This window comes from Rhincodon typus, chromosome 15 (assembly GCF_021869965.1).
Source record: "Rhincodon typus isolate 14 chromosome 15, sRhiTyp1.1, whole genome shotgun sequence".
NCBI classification, from domain to species: domain Eukaryota; kingdom Metazoa; phylum Chordata; class Chondrichthyes; order Orectolobiformes; family Rhincodontidae; genus Rhincodon; species Rhincodon typus.
This window is the reverse complement of record NC_063346.1, coordinates 49,949,220-49,970,962: the sequence shown is the minus strand read 5'-3', so window position 1 is coordinate 49,970,962 and position 21,743 is coordinate 49,949,220. Positions and strand designations below refer to the sequence as shown.

General features: G+C 38.4%; 1 protein-coding gene across 1 annotated transcript in view; it reads left to right on the top strand.

Moving 5' to 3' along the window:
- Nucleotides 1-21,743, top strand: part of znrf1 (zinc and ring finger 1) — a 183,506-nt gene that overhangs the window by 88,127 nt on the left and 73,636 nt on the right. Inside the window, exon 3 of the mRNA XM_048605990.1 lies at nt 9,547-9,642. Coding sequence (XP_048461947.1) covers nt 9,547-9,642 — 96 coding nt within the window. The remainder of the gene's footprint in view (nt 1-9,546; nt 9,643-21,743) is intronic.

Below are 21,743 nucleotides of genomic sequence, written 5' to 3'. Positions count from 1 at the left end.
AGAGTGGGAAGGCTGTTCCGAGATACTGGTTCGCAGGGTTGCCGAGATCATCCTTTTGCTCACAAGGATACAACTGCTTTTCAGTCTTTCTACTCCGAATGTATTCACTAGTTTGCAGGAAGCGCAAGGTGACTGTTTTTCGTTTATAAAATGTCTGTAACATTTTAATTAAATGTCACAGCTTACAGCAACTGTTGAAGGGAAAATAAAACTTCTTTTTCAGGCTTAACATGTTTTTTTCTGCAGAGAACAGGAAAGTGATCTTGTGGAGTTCTGATGGCTTCTCCTTGTCTTTCTCGCAGCCCGAAGCTATTCAGCTACCTGACAGCCAGTCACATAACTGTTAGTAGGCAGAAGGCCTTTGACAAATGGCCACTAGTTTACAGACCAATCATTTACTTCTTGCTGGCCGAATCTCCATTTGTAAAATTCCTTAACTCCAGCTGGTCTGCACTTTCTCATAGTAATGCTTGAACTAATAACAGCATAAGCAGTGCTTGCAATGAGTGTCAGGTTACTTGCATTCAAAAAGCAGACAGTAATCCTTCCACAATCCTTGGTTTTAAAATAGTTCTTTTCTCATTCCAGTCCTAAATCACAATGTTCAAGAAAATAAAAATATATGGCCTTTACATAAGTTTCAGGAAATTTGGGTAATATATGCAGTATGATACAGTAGTTATGGTGATGGCCTACTTTAGGTGAACATAGGAACAGGAGCAGGAATGGTCTGGTCCTAATTCTCAGACTATGTCCCCTAGTTCTAGAATTCCCCCATCAGCAGAAATGGTTTATCTACCCTGTCTTTTTCCTGTTAATATCTTGAAGTCTGATCAGATCACCTCTTAGAGAAGACAGACCTAATTTGTATAATCTCTCCTCATAACCCCTGAAGTACGGATATCATTCTTGTAAACCCATGTTGTACTTCCTCCAAGACCAATATACCCTTCCTAAGGTTTTGTGCCCAGATCTGCTCATAGTACTGCAACTGAGGTCTAACCAGGATTTTGCATAACTGCAGCATAACCTCTCCATCCTTGTACTCCAGTCCTCTGAAGCCCAACATCCTGTGAGCTTTCTTGATTATTTTCTGCACCTGGTTGTGACATTTTAAAGATCTGTACACCTAAACCCCCAAGGCTGTTTTGGATATGCACTGTATTTAACTTTCTACCATCGAAAATGTACCCAGATCTTTCTTTCTTTGGTCCAGAATGGATAAACTCTCACTTGCTTACATTGACTCATCTGCCGCAGTCTTGCCCGTTCACTTAGTCTATCAATATTCCTTTGTAATGTTATGCTATCTTATATACTGTCTACAATGCTGCCTAATCTTTATGTCATTAGCAGATTTGGATATATGACTTTCTATGCATTGTCCAAGTTGTTTTAAATTATACCAATAATTAAATCTTTGACACAGATCCTTGCGGGACACCACTAGTCACATCCTGCCAATTTGAGTACCTACCCATTATTTCTATTTTCTATTACCTGCCAGTCAACCAGTTTACCAGCCATGTCAATAATTTGCCCTCCATTCTGGTCTATCTTAGTTAAGAGGTTTGTTTTTAATGGGGGACTTTATCAGATGCCTTCTGGAAGTCAACATCCTTGGAGACCTCTTCAAAAAATTCAGTGAGATTTGTCAGGCATGACCTACCTGTTATCCATGTTGGCTCTTGTCTAACTGAAAATTTTCAAGGTGTTCAGTTACCCTATCCTTGATTGTAGACTTCAACATTTTCCCCACCAAAGATGCTAACTGGTACATAATTCCCTGGTTTTCCTCTATTGCCCTTCTTGAAAAGCAGAGTGACATGCAGTTTTCCAATTCCTCCTCTGAAAGACAACTCCTGTATCTAGGGAACTCTGAAAAATTACAGTTAGGGTGTCAACAGTGTGTTCTCCTACTTCCTCTAACACCTTCTGATGGAAACTGTCAGGTCCCGTGGATTTGTCACTCTTTAATTCCATTAATTTACTCATTATTGATGTTTATTTATGTTAATTTTATTCAGTCCTTGACCCATTATTAATTTCCTTGGGACTTCTGGTAGGCTATCTTCCTCTTCTATTGTAAATACTGAGGCAAAGTAATTGTTGCTGAGATACTTGTAATGCATTTACTGTTGCCAGATTATAGAATACCTCCAACAGTGCCATTACAGAAATCTGACAAAGCTTGCTAAATGTTTTGCTTGTTCCTTGAATCCTGTGCCAACCAGCTTTTCTGCATTGTCTCCTGAGCTGTCTCATTTGCCTTGTAACCATATAGCTGCAGCCGTAAGGATATTCCAATTAAGTCCACCAAATCTTATGGTACGGTGTTCTGAATCTGTGGAAACGATAATCTATGTTCGGAATCGGTTTCTTGCACTCTCACTCTTTTCCTTCTCTTAAATTAGCTATCTCGGAAGTGGATGACATTGAAGTGGGAATTTCAGAAAGTGAGGCCTATGACTGTATGGCACAGTTATCAAGAGCAAAAGAGCAAGTGATGTACAGGTGGTCAGAGGCTGGCAAACTATATGAATTTTAGATTTCATTGAAGCATTGGATGGAGAACACTTGAAATGGGAGATGAACCAGGTCATGAAGAGATTTAAGCAAAAGATAAGAATTTTAATTTTAAGGTATCAGACTGGTAGGTTGGGGAGAGTAAGGGTAGGTTTGAGATAGGAATCGAGCAGAAGAGATGTTGAAGAGCTCAATTTTATTGAGGGTTGAGTTTAAGAGTCCAGCCATTACAGCAGTAGAATAGTTAAAATAGTAAAACATATGAAGTGTTCTCTTGCCACTTGTATTTCTCCTTTTGGGACCATATCCTATTTAAGAATGGAATTTTGAAAAACGCATTGCTGCTGTTCCTTTAGATGTTTAAACAGTAAAAATTTTGTGACTTTTCCTCTTGGTTCTTAATATAATAGTGCAGGAATGAAAAGCAAGGGGTTGCATATGCTGGAAAACAGATGACTTTGAAAACATATGGCAGATTAGTTAGCATTTTGTGACCAGAGCAGATGAGTTCAATGTTTCAGACGTAAACCCATCACCAGAGCTGCTGAATTGTTTCTACACCTGAAACATTGCTTAAACTGTTCTCTTTATAGATGCTGACTGACCTCCTGAGTGCTGTAACATTTTGCTTTTAAAAAAATCCTGAATTGCCCTTTAGGGAAGAAAGCTGCCGTCCTTACCTAGTCTGGCCTATATGTGACTCCGGACCCACAGCAATGTGGTTGACTCTTAACTGCCCTCTGGGCAATTAGGGATGGGCAATAAATGCTGCCTAGCCAGCGACACCCTCATCCCGTGAATGAACCAAGAAAAAAAAGCTTTCATTCTTCACAGGTAATTTGACTTTGCTCATTGAACATGATCCATTACTTGCTGCTTATTCATTGATGAAGGAGACCACTGATTCATAACTCAACCATAATGGCGCTAGTTAAGTTATATGGCTCATTTGGTTTACAGTTTCAATCCTTAAAATGCTGATCACATTCGTACTGGTATCAAAGTAGAACTACATAAATTTTGCCTTTCTCAAGTCAGTTGCTCTGTTGGAATTGGGATTGGGGAGAGATTATAACAGCATTTTATTCCATCTGAATTGTGTTTTGTACTGGTTAAGTATTTAATCCCCAGAAAAGACAGGAGATGAACTTTGAAAAAGTCTGCAACTTCTTCCAGCTCTCTAGCCTCAGATAAAGGTGCTAGTAATGAGTTTGCATACTGCACTCAGGCTGGTTTCACTGTGGGGTTAGACATCTCGTGCACCCCCACTGCCACTGTTTATTTTTGTGGAGTCCAGATTCTCAAGGACTCATTGTCACTGACTTCTCAAAGGAGTTCTGAACTGTTATCTGTTTTCAGGAATATTTTGAAGGGTAATTTTAAAAGATTTTACATGTTCCCTCACATCTCCCCAGTCTTTTTCCAGATGCGTTCTGTTACTAGCTTTGAATGACAGCTTTGAAATTACAGAACAATATTAAGAGATGTGAGGTAGTGCAAAACTGAATAAGTAAGCAATAGAGGGAACATGGAGAATGGGGTTGAGGGATGTGGCTAGGTGGTTAAACCAAAGTCTTGGAAAACTGAGGTCAGTGTTCTAACCAACCTGCTCTTTTGAGGGTTGGTGTGCCTAACTTGATTGCACCCCTTCTCCCTGCAGTGAAAACACTTGGACAGGGGAGCCATTTATGTGGAGACTGGTCAGTTGAGTTGAAAAATCACCCAACTTAAGCTTCCTATCTTTAATGAAAATCTGATATAAATGTTTTCTGCTCTGGCAGTCTATCAATATGCCACACCTAGAATTGCATCTGAAGAACCATAAGTAATGAAAAAAATTCCCATTCGTGCAATGCAAATATGGAATGGTAGAACTACTAATTAGAAAGAATAAGCATTTTGTCAACTTCAGGATTTCCCGTTGCATCGTAAGCAATGACCATGTGATAATGGCAATAATGTAGAGAAGTTAATGTTATTCTCTTTTTTGTTTTTTAACAGATGGAAAATTTGAACATAAGCCATTCTGAAATTAGATTTCACGTTTGCTATTTATAGTAAATGCATAAATTTGTGTATTATGAACCAATTTATGATTTTTGATTTATGATTGCTATAAATTGTGCAGAGAGGACATTTTCCCCCCTCTGGCAATTAATAGGAATATCCAATGGACACAGTTAGGTGTAACCATATTTTAATTTAAATGTACATTCTCTAATGTAATCTCCTTAAGACCGCCTGGTATTTTGCAGGAAAATCACCATGTCTAGTTGGCACCTTTTATGAAATAGCTGTGGTTTTTAAAAATATGCTAATTGGTTGGATTAGTAACATGAATAGATCCTGTGGGAAGACCAGCTTTTAAAGTTCAAGGTTTGAAACTTGTAATGAATTCAGATCTGCTGCAGAGCTTCATACTAGCTCAGTGGTGTGTGTTACTACATGCTGTTCCATAGAAATTAACAATCACTGACTTGTGTCTGCTAATGTGATGGTGAACCTTTTCAATTTTGACAGACTTGCACAATAACTGGTAGGTGTCCGTACAGCATGGTGAACAATACATGGCACATAAGTTGTCTATGATTGGTAATGTCATTATCTTTTGCTTCTTTGCCTAGGAAAATTGACCACTTACTTTAGTTAAATTGTATCATAGGAAGTCTGGAGTGAAATGAGATGACAAAAACAAATATGAAAATTTTTAGAATACAGAACTGCAAAGTTCCAGACCAAGTTTTTATGTGTCTCTAACATAAGTGAATTTCCACCCGTTATACCTATTATCAAGGTGACAAAATGAGTGGAAGCTGTTACAGGGAGTGGAAGGCAATTGAGAGCAAATTTTGCTCAACTGCTCCTGTGCACTGACTTTCAGGCTTCGATTGTGAAAACCTGTGTGAATGTCATCCTAGCTAACTTTTGGCCAAGTAATTGTATGTGACATGTTTGAGAACTGAGAAGAGGGAAGAAAATAAACTTGAAAATGGGGCAAAAGTGTCAATGAAAGTTGAAGTGTTTTCAATCACTGAAGCAAAAAGAATAATAAAACATTTGGATCGATTAATAGATACATGAAATAAATGTTGTTCCTGAAACTTTCTCCTCACATTTGCTCAAAGATTTAATAAAGCCACTGTTCATTCCGGTGCCTAAATGTGTTGGCAGACCAATGTCGTGGACTAAACCATGCTAGAAGTCAAATGTTGCTCGACTTTTCAATACCTCTTGTTGTGGAAAATCAAGAATGATCCTGTGTCTCATCATTTGGTGTCTAGACCGTCATTGTATTTCAGTACCCACTTACATTTGTAAACTTGTTAAATGATAGGCAGGGAGAGTCCAATGAGTCCCTAAAACTTGACTGGCTTAAACATCATGACTAGACACTCCCTGCTCTTACTTTCCTGCTCCTAAAGTCATGTCATGTCATATGATCCTTTTAGTTACATGATCCAAACTTTGTTTTAAAAATACCTCTATTAAATGTCTCCTTTAAGTCCACATAACTGAAGCATTTTAATGATACCATTCTAGGTGGGAAAGTTGAACACAGGGGATTTAAGTGGCATGGTGACAGAGCAACAGCTGATACAGGGCATAAAAAGAAAAAACTCATTTTACTTTTAGTCCTTTTGATTCTAGTTTAAGTTGATTAAATATATAAACTGAAGTTTGTGGATTTTAGTACCAGAGGACCACATTTGCAGCAAATGCCTGCATTTTGAGGAACTTTAGTTCACAGTGGTTCAGCTAGCATTTGAGGTGCGGTATATGTGGGAAACCAGGGAGGGGAGTGAGTTCAGTCCAAGGGACATACACACCCTAATGGTGAGGCACTCCGTCATGGTGAGGAAATGATACAGCTCTAACATGTACTGTGAGATTGCAATTTAATTGTATAATGGGACCCAGGTGTAATGAAGCAGGAAACTTCACTTTTCTGCTTCTCCAACACATATGAGGTTATTGAAGCATGTGTGAATGAGAATGAACTCTGCAGCATGACTGAGCAAAGTGACTACAGCACCATTGTATAGGCAGTTCAGGAGTGGTGGTGGGTAGTGGTGGTTTGGTCGTTTGGGGGGCATTTTCTGCCTGCTGCCAGACTTATCTCTTCATGGCTGGAGAGGAACCTTTAAATGGGAAGAAAAGAACCAGGTTGTGGTGGCCTACAGAGGAGCCAGCAACTCAGAATCAAGAATGAGGTTTCTCTACCTGATTTGAAGAGTTAGGTTTCTGTTAATTGTGGATCTCAGTGACAGATCTCTAGATTGTTACCTGAGCTCGCATAGAGATAAACAAATCAGAAGGATAAGAGTTGGCCAGAAGAGTTGCATTGGAGGCAAAGCTATCAATTCATGGGACACCAGCATTGAGGACAAGGGGGCTATGTTGTCGAGGTAGACGCCACTTAGATTGGGACCTATGTCCAATCATCAAGGAAGTAGGATGCTTGATGGGTTTTAAATAAAGGGATTGAAAAGATTCAAAAAAGAATGAATTCAGAATTAGTAACAGAAATATCAAGGTTGCAAAACCCAGTAATGATATCGGTAAAAGTAAGCAGAGTCAGGAAGGCACAAAGCACGCTACCAAGTTATATTTCCAAGTTGAATGAGACATTATTAACTATGGTGACATCAGGGAAAAGAGAAAATAGTTAAAGACACCATATTTGAATGTGTCAAGTGTTCGCAATAAATGAGTAGATGAATATAATAGAGAAATTAATCTCACAGATGAAAATTAATCTGTTTGATCCAATAGCTGTTCAGAGATATGGTTGCAAGGTGAACGAAGTTGGGAATTAACTATTCCAGATACTTAATTTAGAAGAGAGAGGCAAAAATGGAAGGCCAGAAAGGGTTTTTCTGTTATAAAGAACAAATGAAAGGTTAGAGAGAAGAAATATTAATTCAGAAAATCAACTTCGGTGGAATCTTCAAGTCTGGGAGGTGGGAAAGCAATTTATTTTGTTTGCCCCGGCATCCCAGAGCCCCTACTGTTTTCATGCTCCCGCTGGAATTGAGTTCCGGGTAGGAAGGCCCATGCTTAACCTTCCTGAACTGCCTCAATGGAAACACTGGACATCAAAGACCTCAGCTCCAGGTGGAACAAAAGAGAGATGATCCACCCAACAGTTAAACCAATGCAACCAGCCTTGAAGGGATGGGAGCCCCTTGATCTGCACTAAATTGCTGCGTGATTGAGAGACTGGACATAGAGTAGTGGAGTAGCTGCTGATAGCCAACCCCTGCCCTTACTTCTGTTCCCCCGTTCCCTGCGACACTCAACCCAGAAAACCTTCTGCCTTGCCAGGAAAGCACTTAACTGACACTTTGATCCCTGCCTTCTTGGTGGCATTGCCAAGTGTGAGCTGGATGGGACTTCCACCCCTAGGAATTAATTCAGGCCCACCACAGCCCCCAAAGTGACCTAATTGGAGGAAAGTGCAGTGAGCATTGCTGTATTGAGTCCACTTGAGTGTCTTGCCACACTTTGAGCAAGCAAACAAGACATCTGACAAAATGCTCTCAGAGACAACTCCGGTTATGCAATGAAACAACAATGCACGGAAATGACATAGGTGTAGTTTGTAGTGAACAGTGGGAGACATGAGGAAATTGGAGGCATGTTTAACAGTGATTTACTCCTGTAATCATAGACACTCCAATCTCCATTTGGACTACATAACCCAACTTTCCAGTAATTATGTCGAAGAAGGTTAATGTGGAGGATTATAGCCAGTATGTGTACTGTCTACGTATAATTGATCTTGCTTAATTTAAATCATTCATAGGTTTTCAATGTTAAATTCCTGCTCTCATGTAATTTGCATTGTTTCATTCCAATTACTGGAAAATTTAAATATTTCAAGTTTGAAATTATCAGGAATAATCTGTGTAGATGGAAAGAATGTTACTTTGGTTTGGATTGTTTTGAAATCTTAAGTACTGCACTTGGCACTATTCAGTATTTCAAATACACCAAGGATTATTAATGTAAATTCTATTTATTAAAAACCACTAGTTAATATCTTTTTAAATAACATTTTGAATTAAATATATGTGTGAGGTGTGTTTTTTTAATTTTATGAAAAATCTGTTTAATTAACTTTTCATATGTAAATTGTTTTATCATGAGACTGAAATATTAACTTAGTCCAGCCTCATCATTTTAAATAAAAGTATTTCTAATCATTTTGTTTTAATGTAGATTTGTCCTAAATAGTCTAATTTATACCTTGCATATGTATTAACAACTGAAAACCAGTTTGCTGAGTGCTGTAATGTACTGATCGTCTTCCATGCTAGAGGGCCACATACGTTTTGATAACCTGTCTATTTACCTAAGGATGAACAGGGTGGTGATTAGTTCAATATAAATCATTTTCTATCTATTGATTGTTTGAAGCATTAGTTTGTTTTGCAGGTTGTGAATGTGAATGTCTTGATGTGAGGAATGGCTTTCCTGGGGTGATCAGTTTACGTTGCTAATTTATCTGCAGTCAGTGAATTCAAACATGTTGAAGATATTTTTAAAAGTCTAAATTATAAATGTACTCTTAGGATCCAGCTTTAGGTTGAGTAATAAAAGACAGATTTATACCTTTTGGTAAAATAATTGCGTAAATTTAACAAGCCATCACTCAAGTACCTTTCAGCTGAACTCCTCCTTCACTCCCCAAAAGAAGGCTTAAATCAGTTCAGTAAAGTATTTGTTAAGTTAAATTTAATGCAAGATAATCTTGTAATGAGTGGTAAAAGGTTGAATTTCTGAATGTGTGATCATTTCATGACTAGAGTCTTGCAGATGAAAAATAAAATTGAACTGGATTATTAGTGAAGACTGCCTGTTGTGTTGCTTTTGATGGTATTTGGTATGCCAAAATTTTAACTCCTAGCCTGCATCTAAGAGAAGATTTCCTGGAAGCCAAATGCTATTAGTGAAAAGTATAAGCTGCCACTTTTTCTCATTAATTTAAATATTGATGAATTTTATTTTTCCTTTCAGGTTTCAAGTGCCCAATTTGCTCAAAATCTGTAGCTTCCGACGAGATGGAGATGCACTTTATAATGTGTCTCAGCAAGCCACGACTCTCCTATAACGGTAATGTACCAAATACTTCTACACTTGCAGTATGTGTGTTACTATTTCTTTAATGAGAGTTGACAAAGAAGTGCAGTACATTTTCCTGTGAAGTGTTTTGTGTTGCCTCCATGTAGACAATGAGGGAGAGGATGATATATTGGCAGATGGTAGAACATGATCTTGTATCAATAATCCCTTTTCTAATTTTCTGATCTTAGTCTTGTGGATGTGGGAAATTGCTGAACAAGCATTCCATTTTTTGTTCTTGAGAGGAAGAAGACATCTAAAAGAATCTGGTGGATTTCCAGAGGCTTCCTGGGCCATTTTTGTCCCCACATCCTTCTCCATGCCACACTTGCAATTGATATTAAGAGTTACCACAAGTAGCATCTGTGACTCGTGCCGAATAGAGAATAATTTCTCTAGAGGGAAATGGTTGTTATTATAATCACCTAAAAAGTTGATAATACAGCTGGTCTCCTTTTTGAAATAGTTATGAAATAATACGGCACTCATTTGCTGTGTGGAGATGTTTTGATACCTGGATGTTGATAGATTGAAATTTGGGCATGTTCCATGTCTCTAGGAAGAAGTTTCTTTGATGTTTACTTCAGTCTATCAAAATAAAAGCCCAATAGCAAGCCCAATAGTCCTACACTTTTAGTTGCATATTAAATCTTGCTTCTGCTTCTATGTCACCTGTCATTTCTATATATTTGTAATCTATGTATATGACTGGTCTGACACATTTACTGTAAATTCTGTGGTAACTTCACACATTCCTCTCAACCTCGAATCTGCTGCTATCTAGTTCAAGGTCTGATAGAACTGTCAGTGCAAGAGATGGATCATTGGAACAGTCAATATTATTCTTGCCAATGATACTAATTTTACTGTTATGCTAGGGAATAAGCCATCAATGAGAAATCACAGAACTGATGTTTTCCACTAGGCACTGTCACAGCTCAAATTGAAGCAGACAAACTCCTTGGTAAAGGTAGAAATAGATCCAGTTCCTGGTCTCATACAGAGCTTTGGTTCTTTTTTCAATCCTTGCCTTATTTTGGGTGAGAGAAACACAGGTTTCAGTCCATATGGTTGAAAGTATAGCCTGGATGATTATTATTGAGATTTCTATTACTGACATTATCTTCATTGTTTCCAAAGATCAGAGGAGCCACTGTTGACAAGTAATTAATATAAAACTGACACAAATTCAACATTATAAATCAAATGCCACACAGGTACATGCAGTGGGATTGCCAAAGCAGATGTGATTGGACGAGTTGCAAACATATTGATGTGCCAAAGCCTTGCTCCATGCAGGTTTTCATTGTTAATTGGACTTTGATAAATGAATTTGCGCTTGTGCTGATTTTTGTATGCTGATGATTTCTATTTTCCTTTGATCATTATGATTGATTTTTGTTGCAAACAGTCGCTTCTATAAACAACTCTTAAAATTGATGAAGCAAATGTGAAAGGCTAACTTTTTGAAAATTAGCAAGTTCTGAAACTTAATTCTGTGACTGCAATTTTGAGCATCTTAACCTCGCCCTTATGTAGAACGAACAATGTCTACTTTAGTGAAGAGTACTTCCAGTGACAAAAGGTTATGTAGTAAGATTTGACAAAACGCATCATTCAAGTAAAATAGCGCACTGGTGGAAGATAAAGTCAGTGCTTGGATCATTTCAACAAATCTTTATCAATCAGAGTACCCTTTAACAGACTTCTTTTATTGGCTTATTAGAAACTTGTTAATACCCATTTTTTGATGTCGGCAGTGGAAAAACAGATTTGTCGTTGTGGAAAAATCTGCCTTAATTGTAAAGTATGATTATTAAGGCAAACTGATGGAGTTTAATAGTGATACTAATTATCTGGCAAGTTTTTTGTTTGCTGGAACAGAACTTGAGTATTGCTAACGAAAGGCACACATTTTGTCGAAGCTTTTCCTTTTGCACTTGGAATCATAGAATCATATCGCACGGAAGAGACCCTTCAATCCATTGAGTCAGTACTGTCAAAAATACACCACTACCTACACCTGTCTCACACTAAGCCCACAGCTTTGAATGTTATGACCCTTGAAGTGTTTTAAAGTACTTTTTAAAGGTTGTGAGGCTATCCACCTCAAATATCCTCCCAGGCAGTGCATTCCAGACTCCCACAACCTTTTGTGTTAAAAAATATGTTTTCCTCAAATTCCCTCGCAACCTCCTGCCTTTCACTTTAACAGTGTGCCCTTTTGTTCTTGACCCTTCAGCAAAAGGGGATGGCTGCTTTCTGTCCAACGTATCCATTCTTCTTATAAGTTGAATACTGTGTACAGTTCTGGTCACCCTGCTACAGGAAGGATATTATTAAATTGAAGAGGGTTCAGAAAAGATTTACAAGGATGTTACTGGGACTGGAGGGTTTGAGTTATAAGGAGAGGCTGGATAGGCTGGGACTTTTTCACTGGAGCATAGGAGGCCGAGGGGTGACCTTGTAGAGGTTTATAAGATCATGATGGGTATACATAAGGTAAATAACAAAGGTCTTTTCCCCAGGGTAGAAAAGTTCAAACTGGAGGGTATAATTTTAAGGTGAGAGGAGAAAGATTTAAAAGGGACCTGAGGGGCAATTTTTTCACACAGAAGGTAGTTCATATGTGGAATGAACCGCCAGAGGAAGTAGTAGATGCAGGTACAGTTGCAATATTTAAAAGACATTTGGACAGGTTCATGGATCAGCAAGGTTTAGAAGGATATGGGCCAAACACAAGCAAGTAGGATTAGCTTAGTTTGGGAAACTTGGCTTGTGTGAACAAGTTGGAGCAAAGTGTCTGTTTCCGTGCTGTATGACTCTGACTCTATCTTATACACCTCTATCAGGTCCATCCTCCGCCTTCTTGGCTCAAAAGAAAGCAACCCGAGCTTATCTAGTTCCTTTTCATTGCTAAAATGCTCCATTCCAGGCAACGTCTAAGTGAATCTCTTCAGCACCTGCCTCTAATGCAATCACAAACGTCCTACAGTGTGGTGGCCAGAACTGCACACGGTATTCCATTTGTGGCCTAACAAAAGTTCTGCATAGCTCCAGCGTAACCTCCCTGCTCTTATAATCTAAGCATCCACTGATTAAAGGCAAGAATTCCACATGTTTCAAGAAGGCAATTCACCACCACCTTATCCAGGACAACAAGAAATGGGTAATAACTGCTGGCGCTGCTCGCGATACCGTATCCCATGACTTTATAAAACAAAACAAGTGAGTTCAGCACCCTGTTCTTTGACATTCTGGATCTTCCACGTTATTCAGCCTTTTTTTTTGTCTTTACTTCTAATTTCACCAAGTTTTATGATGATTAGTTTACGTGTTGATTAAACAAAATCCAATTATTTTTCTTTTTTTTTCAGTCTCTGAACTGCTCATGAATTAATCAAATTTAATTTTCAGCATCTGACTTAATGTGAAAATCCAAACTAAATGTGGAAAGCTTCTGATGGACTTAGGTTTTCCTCATTGCAATCATGTTTGCATTAGAGCTGGTTTTAAATGAGCATAATATTAAAATGGAATTTTCTTTCTTTATGCCTACCCACTTCATTTTTTCACAAAACTATGATTTTGAAAGAGACCCTTGCTGTTATCTAAATGGAATGACTGAACAAGGTGACCAAAGAGAAGCCATGCTTACATGCTAAGCTTTCTGGTCCCATAACAAACCACATCCCACACCAATCAAGATGAATGATGAAAACTTTGAAATTGTGGACCATTTTCAGTCTTTTTGAAATCACCTCTCAACAAAGATGGGCATGGACGGCAAAATTCATCATCTCCAATGTGCCAGCTTTGTCTTCACCTGATTGAGGAAGAGAGTATCCAAGACTAAGGCCATGGGTTACCAGGTAGCATCGATCCCTGCACCGCGCACCTTTACGTTTCAGAGATTTGGAGGAGTTATAGCAGGCACTTTGAAACATTGGAGACAATCGCCTTTGGTGACCATGCAAGGTCTTCCAAATCTAATGGAAAGAAAGATGGTCCTGCATCAGCATGCTGTCATCACACAACTTGTCTGACACTCACACCAGTTCTACTGCATTGGGTATGTCATTCATGTGCCTGACTTGATTGCTAAAGCAACTGCTGTATTTGTATCTGTCCTCCGGAGAATCTTTTGTCATGACGGTGATGTTAAAGGGATGTCTCTAAAGCACCTCTGGAGAGGTTGGACGTAGCTGTTGACTCATGGGAGACCTTGGGCTGTGATCAACCAAAATTGGACTAATTTGGAAATGTATTGAGAGACGTTGTGTATTTTCAGAGACAAAGTCAAGGTGTCAGAAGGAGCACACTAACCTCTAAACTAGCCACACATCACAGATTTCAAGCACCACCTGCCCAAGCTATAACATTTATGTATTCATGGCTAGTTAAGCTTGTAGCAGAACACTGAACTGCTAATTAACAAGGCACGTGGTTCTTTCTGCCCTGAGAACAGCATTTAAACTGATTCCACATGCAGAATCATCCCAGGTTTGCTAATGTCTTTCAGGGAAGGCACTGCCATCCTTACCTAGTCTGGACTACATGTGACTCCAGACAACAATGTGGTTGACTCTTAACTCTGGACAATTAGGGATGGCCAATAAATGCTGGCCTACCCGGTGATGCCCTCATCTATGAATGAAATAAGAATCACATGCGCCATGGAGACAAATTTGGGTATGATGTCCAGCGATGACCTCCCTGATGTTGAGATCAAAAAGTTCCATTTTCTAACCAGGTGTTGCATGTGAGATGTGATTCACACCAGTGAACTGGGAGAGTTCTATCTGCATGGATTATCGCTCGTTATAACGCTCATTACTATCTAATGTCCCCGCATCAATATGCAATTTCCCACTTCCCCCACCTGCAGGATAGAAACTAAATGTGAGAATTCCTGATGTGAAAGTCAGGGTGGTTATGTGGTGACTTCAGTTCACTTCTGCACTACTGAACCTCCATCTTGGTCACCAGTCACCAGCATCTCAGGGCAGACTCCATAGGCAATGCTCACAGGAGCCCCACATCCGTGGACGTAGGTATCCAACACGTACCGACCTCACCACATCCTCATGTCACATTTTCAGTTAACTTGCAGTACAATTTTTCATTTCAGTACAGTACATGGGAGTACATTGGCTCCTGTCATTGCAGTGCTGCTGCCAGGACACTTTTTTTACATGCCGGACTAGCACCCAGGTCATTGTTTGGGCTAGATTACGTCTCGTGTCATCCTCATTCACTCTCTTAGCACTCACTCTATTTGTGCCTACTTCGATGCTGTCAGCAACACTGCCATGCCTTGCTTTTTTGGTGCTTTGCCCCATTAGCCAGAACTTAAAAGAATCACTGTGTCTTGACTTGCCTTATAGTGCAGACACAAAGCCAGGCAGCTTGTTACAGTTGCCAGCAGCGATCAGTTAAGAGAGTGAATATGTTGCTTTATGGCACTGTACTAAGTCAATCTCAAGGAATTAAAGCAAATAGAATTTTCTTGTTTGGGGATTATAGGTTAAAAACATGGAATACTTCCAACTGTATAGGGTGTTGGTGAGGCTGCACCAGGAGTACTGTGTACAGTTTTGGCCTTTATGTATTTAAGAAAGCATGTACTGGTTCAAAAAAGATTCACTGGACTGATTGCTGGGATGAAGAGGTTGGCTTATTAAGAGCGACTACATAGTTTTTATACCTTTTTATTTGTTAGAGTTTAGAAGACCGAGGAAAGATCTTTTTGAAACATACAGGATTCTGGGGGGGCTTGACAAGGTAGATGTTGAGGATGTTTTCCACTAGTGAGGGAGTTTGGAACTAGGAGACACAGTTACAGAATAAGCGAACACTCATTTAAAACTGGGATGTGAAGGAGTTACATCTTGTCTGCTATTCTCCATCTTAAAAGAATTACGGAGGCTCGATCACTGAACGTATTTAAAGAGAAGATATTTTAAAAAAATACTATCAGGGAATTGACAGCTATGAGGAGCTGACACAAAAGAGAAATTGAGGTCTGGAGCAGATGAGCCACAATCTTAGGGAATGGCGGGATAGTCTTGAGGATCTATATGGCTTACTCGTGCTCTTCTTTTATGTTCTTCTGTAATTTTTAAAGACTAAAGACTTCCTGTTACAGCAATTGAGAAATTACTTTTAACCTAAAAATAAACCCTTTCATTATTTAAGCAGATGGTAGAATGTAAACTTTGGAACCAAAGCAGTTCGTAGAATTACCAATTGATTAACTGCACCAGCAATAATGATACAGAGGCACCTTAATAAATCTCTCACAACTGGACAGGGCTTTATTTTATTAATTAAAAATTAAAGGAGAGGAGTTCTGACCCTGACTGTTAAAACCATCAAGAATTATTCCTTGAAGGGCTCTGAACAGGTTGATTTAAATAAATCTCGAATTACTCCTTTTGTGAATAAAGAGAATAATATTTTGTGTCTGTAGTTATTATAGTCTTGAAAACTGATTGTGTTAAAGCATCAAAAGGAAAACCTTCCTCATAATAAGTTTTGATGTAAAGTGTGTCCATTTGATATTTTGAATCAGGCTTCTACGGCCTGAACATTATTTCCTGCTTCAAACATCAGTCTCAGTTATTGGGAGTTTATTCAGGACAATAATGATGTATAATTTTTAAATATGTTGTCACTTTTCAGCTTTCCTTTGACTGTTATGCCCTTGAATAGTTTTGCGTTAATCCTACATTTATTAGTTGCACATTAGTGTTTTCATATTATGCTAAAATACACCAGTGAACCACTTCCTTTTTCTGCTTGACCCTCCACTCAATAACAGTGGGGAGTGTAAAATCCAGCTTTGATGAATGTAGGGAAATTGAATTTCTTTAGTTCTTTTTCAGATTTGAGCAAGATTCCTTTTTAAAAGTCTGAGAAAGAATAGACCAAATGCGGTTCAAATTAATTGAACGAAATTGAATGGAAAAGAGATTAATATGTTGAGTTCCATTAATTCCTTTTTGCATTTATCCTGTATGGGATGTCAGTTTGTCCAGCATTTCTGATTGTATTGTATTAAGCCATTGTATGAAATGTTCAACAAAAACGGATTTAGAGCTGTTAATATAATACTTCTATCCAATTTGATTAAGATCAAGGTATGCTGCAAATATGATTGCATTTGATGAGTGTGATGTCTAATTTCTCAACATAAAAGAACAGAAGAACTATAATACCATTCAAGCTGATCTCAACTTGGCCTTAACTCTAATTTACTGCCTGTTTCTCTTAACCCTTCAACCTGTTATTAATTAAGACTCTGTCTGTCTGTTTCCTTAAATCTAATCCATGTCCCAGCATTCACCACACTCTTGGGGTAGCTAATTCCACAGATTCACAACCTTTTGAGAGAAGTAATTTTGAGTAATTTCATATCTTAAATCTGCCAACCCTTATCCCAAAACTGTGACCCTCTTGTTTTAGATTGCCCTGCAAGAGGAAACATTCTCCCTGTGTCTACTTTCACAATCCCCTTTTGCTTCTTCTATACCTGAATTAGATCTCCTCTCATTCTTCGTAGATTTAGCGAATATAGGCTTAAACTGCTTGATTTCTCCACATTAGACAAACCCCTCACCTCTGAAATCTTTTAGTGACTCTCTTCTGAACTGCATCCAGTGCAACTATATCCTCCTCAATTGAGGAGACCAAAACTCCAAGTACAATCTCAATAATGCCTTGTGTAATCAATGTTAAGACCATAATGGAATGCTGCTGAAATAATTAATTTTGATTAATTTAATGGAGGAGGTGATGGCATAATGGTAATATCGTTGGACTAGTCATCCAGAACCCCAGGTTAATGTAATGGGGACAAGGGTTTGAATCCCATCATGGCAGATGGTAAAATTTGAATTAAATAAAAATGTGGAATATAAAGCTAGCCCACTGTGACGTTTTGTTCACTAATGTCCTTTAGGATGGAAATCTGCCATCCTTACCTGGTCTGGCCTACATGTGACTCAAGATCCATAGCAACGTGGTTGATTCTTTACTGCCCTCTGGGCAATTAGGGAAGGGCAGTAAATGCTGGCGTAGTCAGCAATGCACTCACACCATGAATGAATTTTTAAAAAATTTAGATAGTATAGATATTACTGCAGAATAGTTTAGTTTGCATGATTATTGCAAATAGGACTAGCAATTTAATGTTAATTTGTGGACCGCTTTATGCTGTATTCCTATGCTCGCAGACCATTATGGCTCTGACTGTTTCATGTGGAGTGATTTACAGTCTGTAGTAAGAAGAAACTTGTGCAACTGATGGGTTAGGTTTAAACCTGAATTCAAGCAGCATTGGTTAAAAATTGCTGAAAAAGACTCAACTAGTTAGGCAACAAGAGTTAACAATTCAAATCTCTGACCTTTCATCAGAACTGGGAAACATTGCAGATGTATTAGCTTTTGAGCAAGGATTGGTTAAGATAAGGACTAAGGAATGTCTGTGATAGAGTGGAAGACAGGAAATATTGAATGATAGAAAAATTAGTCCTTCAGGGTAAGGGAATGGTGCTCGGGGAAGAAAAGAAGTAGAAGATGTGTCTAGAGTCGGTGCGCTGCTGGAGGAATGAGAGAAGACTGAAATAATCAAAAGTGAAGATAAGCATTTACTGCCTTAAATCATTGAACTCAATTTTGCGTCCAGAGGACTGCAAACTACTTAGTTGAAAGATGAAGTGCTTATGCTCGAAGCTTACCTTGAGCCTCACTAGAACTAGCATGGTCACTGAGGACAGAAATGTCAGTGTGACACCAAGAATTAAAACCACTGGAAGCTCAGTGTCATGCACGCAGACAGAAAAATTCTACGCTGCAGCTGGTTCAAAGCTAGGTCACTGAGACATCGGCTGCTGTCAATGCTTTTATTGTGCAGATGGGATTCCATTGATATATGCTGTCCCCACAGAGAGTATTCGAGCTCACCTCTTCAGGCTAGGAATATCAAAATTAACTTGGGTCTTTTGGATTCGACTTCTATTCCCCTAAAGCAAATGGATTATCAAGTATTTGACTGTTACTTTAAGGAGAAGTACTTTGAATGCAAAGTAATGTTGTTCACTCAAAGTATAATTAATATACTAAAAGCACTTCAGATCTCATACCCGAGACCCAGCAGTAGGAAAGAACAATTGGATTAATGAGACCAGTGAGAGGATTTATCCACAGATTGCTTCATTTAAATCAGCATGGATTTTTTTGAGTCTACATGCTAAATCAAAGTGTTTCAATTTAAAGTACTCCTTCTCCCATCACAGCAGTACTCCCTTTTAATTGAATCCGAAATCAGTGCTATATTTTATTTTGAAGTCTTTCGTATCCTCTGTAAAGATTTGTTTCCATTTATTCTGTACAAAGGAACTGGAATTTGTTCAAACCTACTAGGGTGCGATAATGAATTAACATGCATAAAGGATGCCTGTCAATACAGTTGTGCTGTGGGAGCTGCTGCTACCGTAGTAACATCAGGTATCTTTTGAGCTTCTATGGTAGAATTAACTAGTTAGAATATTCCATTCCAGGTAAATATAGCAGATTATTGCATATAAACAGTTTAGCATTTCCAGCTTTGAACTTTTGACACTTGGAATGGCAATGTTATACCTTAACTTTAATTAAATTTCAGAACTTTCATATTTTTACAACATTTTGCGAGGAACCCATAGTATATATTATAATTTGTGTTTTGGATTTCCATGTGGAAACAGATGGATATAGGTCAGTTTTGTGGAAATAATTTAAAAATTATTCTGCACAGTCTGTAGTCAAGTGCTTGGAAGGAACACCTGTAGTGTTAATAGATAAAATGTTTGTACTGTTTAGTTTATAACAGATATGAGTAAACACACCAAAGCCATTGGTTTAGTTTTGACTTCAGCACAGAAAGTTCACGGCGTCAGTTCAGAAGAATCAGGAGTTGACTTCTGTTCTGATTCATGAGAACCAGTTATTATAGCTGAAGTGTTCTAGTTTGTGGAGCTTCCAAGCCAGGCGACTTTAAATAGAGATCTTAAAGTTAATAAAACTGAAAATCTTTAGACCATCAGAATAGTGAAAGATCATGCCACCAGATCAGAAATAAATTGTAAAATTTCCTCCACAGTTCAGGAAAATAAATAGGAGCAGTCTGTTAAGTAAAACCAAATAATTGAGATAGGAATCAAATCTGGCTGGTATTGAGTATCCGTAAAAGAATAGTGTTGGTAACCAGGTTGAAACTTTGCAGTGCTGTTTGGTTCAAGGTCTTTCAACTGTACAGTAGTGAATATTATTGGTGTACTTATATTATAGCTTTGTTTTCTTTTGTGTAGTAAGCTTAAATTCTGTTGTTAAAGACCACTTGCAGCCTCTTGTAGGTGTGTTTCTGTGATCAACCACCATGATAATTAACTGCAAAAATTAAACGTTTGACCTATTGAGCCAGATTTCAAGATGGGATTTAAATTGTCCAGTCCTGTCATAAAATATAGGAATAGCAATCGGCCAGTCACCTGTCAAGTCTACTTTGCCATTCAGTCAGATCATGACTGATCCAATAATCATCAACTTCAGTTTCCTGCATTGTCCCACAACCCTTGATTCCCTTACTGGTTAAAAATCTATTTATCTCAGCCTTCAATATATTTAATTGTCCAGTCTCTACAACACTTTTTTTGGGAAAGAATTCCACAGATTGACTACTCTCCAAGAGAAGAAATTCCTCCTCCTCTCTGTCTTATGTATGTGACCCTTTACTCTGAGATATAACCCTCTGGTGCTAGAGCCCTCGCAAGGGGGAAAGTCCTTTCCACAATTATCCTGTACGTCTCGTAAGAATCATGTATCCTTCAATGAGGTTGCCCCTCATTCAGTGCATACAGGCCCATTGTATTCAACCTCAGTTCCCCCTATACCTGGAATCAATCAAGTGAACCTTGTTGACTGCCCCCATTGCTAGTTTGTCGTTCCTGAGATAAGGGAACTAAAATTTTTCATAGCATTCTAGGTGTTAAGTAATCTTGAGCATCAAAGTATACCAGAGCCTTGTGTATTTTTACCAAGACTTCCCTTTATATTCCACTCCTATTGAAATAAAGGCCATTCTCATTACCTGTTCAAACTTGTAAGCCAGCTTTTTGTGATTTAACCACAAGGACTCCCAAATGCCTCTGGGCTGTTGCTTTCTGCAGTCCTCTCTTTTTAAATAATATTCACTTGTCTATTCTTCCCACCAGGGCACACAACCTCATTTTCCAATACCTACGTTCCATGTACTTCCAGCACCATGGGCTGTCATTAAGTGGCCTAAAATGTGGCATCTTTATCAAATGCCTCCTGGAAATCCAAAAATATTGCATCTACTTTTATCCTGCTTGTTATCTCCTCAAAGAATTTTAATAACTGTTCAGACATGTTTTCCCCTCGTGGAAGTGTGTTCACTCTGCTTGATCATAAATGTGTATTCCTAAATGCTCTGTGATTACATTGTTTAAAGTGTACTGTTTATATTTTCCTCATAACTGGTAAGTTAACTGGCCTGTAAGTACTTGTTTCTGGCCCCTTTCCTTTTAAATAAGTGTGTTAGTCAGTTTTCCAATCCTCTGGGACCATTTTAGAATCTAAGTACTTTTGGAGGATTACTGTCATAGTATCCACTACCTCTGTTGCCACTTCTTTTAGTACCCTAGGATGCATCCTATCAGATCCAGGAGACGTATTGGTTTTTAGCTCATTAGTTTCCCTCGTATATTTTCTCTCGTGGTAGTTATTGTATTTATTTTCTATCTTCCTTTTGCTCCTTGATTATTTAGTATTTTTCGAATGTTATTAGTGTCTTCTACTCTGAAGACTGATGCAAAGTACTTATCCAATTCCTTTGCCATTTCCTGGATCCCCATTACTATTTCCCAACCTTGTTCTTGGAAGGGGCCGTTGTTCATTTTGGCCTCGCTTTTCCTTTTTAAATATTTAAGGAAGTAGTCAGCTGGGGTCTAACAGTTTATACCATATTTCAAATGTCATTTGAACTGCTGCTGTAATACTTCATTGTGATTCAAAGATGTCATTGACAC